This window comes from Limulus polyphemus, unplaced genomic scaffold (assembly GCF_000517525.1).
Source record: "Limulus polyphemus unplaced genomic scaffold, Limulus_polyphemus-2.1.2 Scaffold8635, whole genome shotgun sequence".
Classification (NCBI taxonomy): Eukaryota; Metazoa; Arthropoda; class Merostomata; order Xiphosura; family Limulidae; genus Limulus; species Limulus polyphemus.
In genome coordinates this window covers 17,383-25,186 of record NW_013674245.1, presented here as the reverse complement: position 1 = coordinate 25,186, position 7,804 = coordinate 17,383, and the positions used below count along the sequence as shown (strand labels likewise).

The following is a 7,804-nucleotide window of genomic DNA, read 5'->3' as shown; positions in this document are numbered from 1 at the left end:
TTAACTTCAAACGAACAAACTGTTCTTTACTATTTGAGTTGGTTCTTTTTTCTATTATACTCAAATTTCATATTTTTAGTTAATGTTAAATGAAATTAAAATTTATAAATATTTTCTAGTAATGGAGCAGAACCTAAAACATTCAGAAGAAACTAATGCGATATCAGCTAATTTCCGCATCAGAAAAATACAGGTGATTTGTTATCTTATTTAGTTAAATTTATATAAATGCAGAGAGTTAAAAGTAATACTTAGCTATGTGTAGGTGACTCAACTATATACCTAGATCAGGTAATTTTATTGTATAAACAAATTCAGAAAAACTAAGGAGGTTGTGAAATTCTTTGTTTATCTCTATAGAGAAAAAAAAAGTTAGAGAAACCTGTATACTAGAATCAAATTGAGTAAAATTAGATTTTTTTAATAATCAATTTCCTTTATAGAATAGACTAATTTTATGTAGTGAGTCATTTATGTATACGTACATGCTAGATTTAAAAAATAATTGATATTATTCAAAACTTCTTCAACAATTACTGTTCTGGATAGAATATATGTTTTATTTTTTAAAACTAAATTTAAGACACTAACTACTAAACTATGTATTTCAAGCCTCTAGACTTATTGATCTTAAAAAGATAAGGCTTTATAGTTTGTTGGCTCATTATACAACAGTGAACAAAAGAATCAGTCCTATGGTAATTTAGTGTAATATTTGTGATAGCTAAGTCTTAATATTTATAAAAGATACCAACTTGTATGTGTGTGTGTGTATATATCAAAAAGGATTTCACACACAAAAATTTTCATTTCAATTTACAGTATAATGCATTTACTAGTTAGGCAATCTAACTTATGCCAAAAATCTACTAAATTTAATGAGATCTGCCATTACAGTACTATGATAAAAAATATTTTCTCAACTTTAAATTTTTCTCTGAGATATCAAGGAAGAGATGATTAAATTCAATGATTTTCATTGTGTGGTAATTTTTGTAATGATGTTGAAAATCTCTGATGGTTTTGAGCTTTAATAATCACTTATTTCTGTTTGTTTGTCTTACAATCTAAATGATCTATTACCATGATTATTGCACTTTTAGAAAATGTAAGCAATATTTTTTTCTTTTTTAAAAAGAAATTAATTTATCAAGTCAAGGAACAAATTTTTGTCATTACTACAGAAATGGTTATATTTGAAAAGCTGTAGAGTAAGTAACAATAGTTCTTTGTGTACGTTAGGGATGTGTAGGACTGTAAATAAGATACTAGTTGAACCTAGGTTTAATAGTTTGATGACGAGGAACCCACTTTGAGACTAATAATGGTTGGAGACAGCTTGAATGGGTAATGAAGAAAAACTTTAATATAAGTTTAACATAACAGCAAATATACAACATTTCAACAAGATACTAGTGGAACCTAGGTTTAATAGTTCAATGACGAGGAACCCACTTTGAGACTAATAATGGTTGGAGACAGCTTGAATGGGTAATGAAGAAAAACTTTAATATAAGTGTAACATAACAACGTTTCAACAAGGTTTGTCATCATCACCTGACACAAATTGGCAAATGGCATTTAGATATATTAGACAAGTTATCTGGAGTAGTGATAAACAACTCTAGGCAGTAGGAGTCCAAGGCCTCACTAACATAATCTTATCATCCAAATCTTAATGCATAATATCCTAGCAGAAATTATTGAAGTATATCTAATTTACCTATCTCATGATGTTGTCTTATTCAAGTGACTCTGTGGTAAGTGGAATGTTTCACAAATCCACAAAGCTGATATGACCTATGTAGTTAAGATAGTTTTTGCTCCTGTAAACTGTACAGTTAAGATAGCTGTTGCCTTTGCAAGTTGTTGTGACCTGTATAGTTAAGATAGCTGTTGCCTTTGCAAGTTGTTGTGACCTGTATAGTTAAGATAGTTGTTGCTTTTAGAAGCTGATGTGACTATACACATAAAATAGTTTTGTTGCTAAGTGGCACAGATGAACAGAACGTTACCAAAATACAACTGACTTTTATATATATTAGATGATTGTCTATGTTTTCAGCTGTCAAACTTATCTGTTTTGTTTTCTATTTTTAGCACTCAATGCTTTCTCAAAAATTTGTGGAAGTAATGTCAGAATACAACAAAATTCAGATTGATTATAGAGAAAGGTGTAAGGCAAGGATTCAAAGACAGTTAGAAATAAGTAAGTTCATTATTAGCAACTTGTTTTGTCTGAGAGAAGGTAACTAGAGTTTTAAATTTTTTTTAATGTAATTCTGTGGTTAAGTGATATTTGATAATACTTCAAAAGTAGAAGCACAAAATGCAATGAAGTAGATTGTTGTAATATAAGTTGTTTTTCTTATTATTAATCTAGCCAGCTTGTATTAATCTATCTTTCAAGCTTTATTAACTTTTTAAAATGAGAGAATTGGAGAAAAGTAAAAAGCTAAGATAGAAACAAAAAATCATTTATAGGTACAAAACAAAATTTACTTTTGTTTTGTGACTATAACTTTGCTTTATTGTAATGGTTAATAAAGTTTTAGCTTATGCTAATATAAGTACTACTTCACTGTAAAATATTTAAAGTTATTTTATGACTAATTAATTGTGATATTGCAGGTAGGTATTTTTTGTCTCTCTTTTTTTTCAGTTTTACACTTTTGTAATCTTTTATGAATGATATTAGTATAGTATTTAGGCCTTTAACCCAAATGTAATGTTTAACCCTTTCGATATGGGTCACAGGTGAAAGAACATGTTATCTCTTTGATGACTCGCATTCAAAATTTTATTCAACTACTATTTCAAGAATTTATGTCAATAAGTTTGGTATCAAACTGTAGATTATAATTCAAATTGTAGAACTATACATTACTCAATTTGTTAATTTAAATGTGGTATGCTGAATGCAGCACTGGGTCAAATTAGATGTTTGTGAAGTCAAAATACTAAGTCTATAGTTTCATACGAATTAGAAAATCAAATTACAGATATTGACAAGCTAGAATATAAAATAAGAAGGTCATATCTTTTCCATTTGCTAATATATTGCTCACGTAATAAATCAAACGCAGTGGCACCCTTCCATCTATTTTCATTTTTGAAAATGCTCCTTTATGGACACTTACTTCTATATATGACATGAATAACCAATCAGAAGCTCAGAATGTCCCCCTAGTAGTTTTCTCAGCCTATCTAATATTCCTTCTGCCATTTCTTTCTTTTGAACGAAGATGTCAATGAGGTAGGGTGTATCTTTAGTCTGCTCAAAATTTCATATTTTTTTAGACTAAAATACATCTTACTTACTAAGCTTGATAAATTATAGTGGAATTATATGTTATTGATGTAGTAATTTATGATTTTTTAGTTATTCAAATGTATATATAAAACCTTAAAAAAAATGTTTTGTTTCATATCCTACACGTGCAAAATTTATAAAGGCTTAGCAACCTACTTCAAGCAGCAACTGAGTACAAAAGTCGTAACTAGAAGAGATAATTGTGTGCTTTACTTCTTTATTTACTGTTCTATGTTTTAGGAAAAATAACTTTGAGAACTTATTTCAAAATAGCAATAATCTATATACACACAAAATGTATAATAATTGAAATGTGACTGTATTTTACAAAATACTAGTCGACTAAAACACAGCCAAGACAAATTACTTTGTACAGACCAAAGGTCACCTTTATGTTATTTGATACGGTAACATGAGTGCACGTGAGCCATGTCGTTGTAACTTCTATATTGTTAGCCAGGCACAGCTGAAAGGTCAATATAATAAATATATATAAATGTATAATGTTATGAGATTTAAGCTATTCCATCTAAACATTTATGTTTTTGTGTTATAATTTCTATTCAATCTAGAATGAAAGAGGCATAATTTATGTTTATTTCCTAATTTTTTATGGCGGTTGCGAGATCAGTCAAATCTACCGAACCCGTACAGAAATTAATTACTGAAGAAAAAATATTAAGTTTTTCTTAAGAAATGTTTGATAACTCTCTGGACATTATAATGATTTTGCATGTGAAATTTCAAAAGTTTCTGATATATAAAAGTATTTTTAATCTTAAAATGAAAATTACTTTGCATGATAGATGGATAAGATGTGGAAAAAAAAAGGCATGAAAGAAACATTGATTTACAAACCTTAAGACTTAATAAAAAAATTAGATATATTGCATATGAAAGCATTGTAATGTTTACTGATAATCTTCCAAATTTCGTCAACATTCGCTTACTAATTTAAAAGTTATAGCATGAAAACTATAATAAGCACAAAATGGTTATGAATTTGATCCCAGGGACCGAGTCTAGGCTGAAAGAGTTAAAAAGCAAAGTTTGATAATCGTATTATATTTAAATAGCCAATATTAAAGCTCAGCATGAATTCACATTGCACACTTGCTTGCTTCTAACATGATATATGGTGCTAAAATGTATTTCAGAAGTTGATTTAAGACTGAAATTTTAAATCTTAACTCTTGCACTGCCATAGGCACATATTTGTGACCTTTTATTTTTTGTTGTGTATTTAAAAATAATCTTGCACTGGAATGTTAAACTTGCATAAATTTTACACACCCAAGTATTAAAGCACAAAGCAATTATATTTTGAAAGTTAGAATGCTGTATCTTAGTATGGTCTTGTATTTCTTGTTATGATTTGAATATTCTGCTGTTAAAGTGATATGATAATTCAATAATTAGTTGTGTTTCTTGTAAATTGAGCTTACTGTAAGAAAATATTCTGATGTTATTAGTTTGTTTTCGTTTTTTTTCTAGAAATTCTTAAAATATGACATAACCTGAATCAGAACATAATAAAATAAGCATAGAGCAACATAGTGAGAGTGATGATATTGAGGCTCCTTGGTCAACTTCACAAGTTACTGGACCATTTTTTTATAAAATTAGTTTTTTAAAAAAGCTATTTCATGTTTAAAGATAGGAAAATTAATGCACTTATGATAATTGTGTACAATGTGGTTTATGTTGTATTGTGACAGTTCTATTCAAAATACACTCTCCTACCAAAAGTCATTGGACACAGGTAGTTATAAATGTCTTTATTCCAAGAAACTAATTGTGTGTTGGTCCGCCTTTTGACTTAATGACTGCTTCAATGCATTGTAGAAAACTGTCTACTAATTTGTGGTAGAAAGCTGGTGGTATTGTGCTCCACTCCTCCTTTAAAACATTAGTAAACTCCACTACTGAAGAGGGCCATCTTGGACTTGTCCTATTTCTACATTCAAGTTCTTCCCAAAGATGTTCTATCGGGTTAAGGTTGGGGCTCTGTGTTCCAATGTTTTTTCTATTTAAACCACGCCTTCACAATCCTTGCTTTGTGACATGGAGCATTATCATGTTGGAAGGTGTAAGGGTCAGTACCATAACATTGCTACAATGTAGGACACACAGAATTGTTCAGAACATTAGTGTAGGAATCAGCATTCATGGATCCATGCACTGTGACCAGTGGACCTAGACCATACAAGAGAAGCACCCCCAGACTATGATAATGTCACCTCCAAACTTCACTGTTGGGACAACACACTCAGGAAATAAGTATTCTCCAGGCATTTTCCATACATAAACATGTCCATCAGAGTGGAAGAGCATGTAGCGTGACTTGTCGCTCCACAGGACCAATTTCCATTAATCCATGGTCTAGGTTTGGTGTTCCTTGCTCCATGCCAATTGACAGTGTACATTTGTTTTTGTTATCAATGGCTTTTGGGCTGCAGCTGTTCCATGAAAATTAATGGCATGCAGCTCTCAACATGTCATGGAAACACTTATAAGATTGCCTGTGGCTGCTTGCATCTCCAAACACAGATTATCTAGATTCTGATGATGAGATGAAGTAACCAGTCTTCCCATGGTGTGTCAACTCCTGTCAGTCAGTATTTTATGCCCACCTGGTTGTTTCTTGGGCTCAGTGTCACCTGTGGACTTCCATTTCTTCAGCATGTTGCCAATTGTCGATATGAGAATGTTTAATTGTTGCACAATACCAGGTACAGACATTTTCCCCAAATGATATCCAACTATCCTTCCCATCTGAAACTCTGTTAGTACTTTCTGAGTACTCATCGTTCAGCGTACAAGTTTGAAATGAGTTCTGAATGAACCTTTATAGGCCAGACTATTTGCATATTCCATTGTCACACCCATTTTCCTGTAATCAGAGGTGTGTCCCATGACTTTTAGTAGGATAGTGTATATTCCATCTTAATATTATTTGATGGCAAAACAGACAGATTCATATTTAAACAATTCATAAACCAAATCACAAAGACAGCTTTAAGGTACTGTTAAAATTATTTTATACAAACTACTCTTAGGAAATAACCTTTATGAATATTTGTTTGTTTTAAATGCAGCACTCAATTGACTACTTCTGTAATGAAAACCATAAATGCACTTTATACATATGTTACTGTCATGTATTTGAAATTGCCAGAGTATTGATACTTTTTATTAATTCAACCAATGAAACCCAAACATTTCCAACATTGTTACTGTTGCTTATAAACCTGCTTACCCCCTTTTTGTACTGTGTAAATCAATTGAAATGAATGTTAAATGTGATGTGGTATAAACCGTATTAGTGCTTATCTTGCTTGTTGACTGGACTTAGAGCAGGGGGGTTACTTATGATATATAAAAATAGATTTTCTTGGTGTGTTAAAATCAGATGATGTATCTATATATGTGTTTATTTTCCCTTTTTACAGCAGGCAAAATTACAACAAATGATGAGCTAGAAAACATGCTAGAAAGTGGAAATCCCACAATTTTCACTCAAGGGGTAACTTGTTTTTACTTTAGCTCAGTACAGCTTTTATTGTTTGTGTAAAGAAAATGTACATATAAAATACTTTTTTATGTGAATATCCTAAAGATAAGAATTAATCCTTTCTTTTTAAAATCTAGTTTCAAGAGTTTCTTTCTTTTTTTAATTTTACATTTAGGAATTTTTCTGTGGAATAATAATTAATTTCTGATTCATTGTTTAAATTAGTGACTATTCACATTAAGTATCTGAAATTTGATTTAAGTGGTCTGAAAGTCATGTCCATTTTTATCATTCATGGTTGATAAGAGACCACATTTAAAGAACTGAGAAAGACTGGAAACACAATAAGCAAGTTGTTTTGTATCACTTATTAGTGGTTGTAATTGTTAATTTAATATTTACAATTTATGCAATATACATAAAATTGTATACAATACCAGGAAGGCTTATAATTGATGCCTCTTGGACCTGAGTAATTCTTTCTTAACATTCTATGCTGAATATTGTGGCTTTGAAGTATATTTTTTATAAATAATATTTTATTTATCATTTATCCTTAAGTGTTTAGTAAGTTTGGGTATCTGTTGATGGTAAATGTTAATCCACATGTGTGTAAGAGGTATACATTTTACACTACATGTTGTTTCACATTTGTAGGCTTTAAAGTACAGTCTGCAACTTTTTAATCCAAATACAATAATAATCATAAACAAAATAAAAACAAGGTTTCCAAATTCAGAAAACCTGGAAAATATTATTAATCAGTTTGCTTATTTTCAAAATACAAATCTATTTTCTCCAGATTTATATATATTAAACACACACACACACACATATATATATATATATATATATATATATATATATGTTGCTAACTCAGTGCACCTTAAAGTCACAAACAAACATTAGTTGTATATTTCAGTTATTTTGTAACACATGTTTTATAGTTTTCATATCAGGTGCACAGTTGATTATTT

The 7,804-nt window shown here is 30.0% G+C and overlaps 1 protein-coding gene across 1 annotated transcript in view; it reads left to right on the top strand.

The window, feature by feature from the left end:
* Window positions 1-121: 121 nt before the first annotated feature.
* The window catches only part of LOC106475473 (syntaxin-like), a 14,776-nt gene continuing 7,093 nt past the window's right edge, over window positions 122-7,804 (top strand). The window contains exons 1-3 of the mRNA XM_013936155.2: window positions 122-193; window positions 2,101-2,209; window positions 6,766-6,839. Coding sequence (XP_013791609.1) covers window positions 122-193; window positions 2,101-2,209; window positions 6,766-6,839 — 255 coding nt within the window. The remainder of the gene's footprint in view (window positions 194-2,100; window positions 2,210-6,765; window positions 6,840-7,804) is intronic.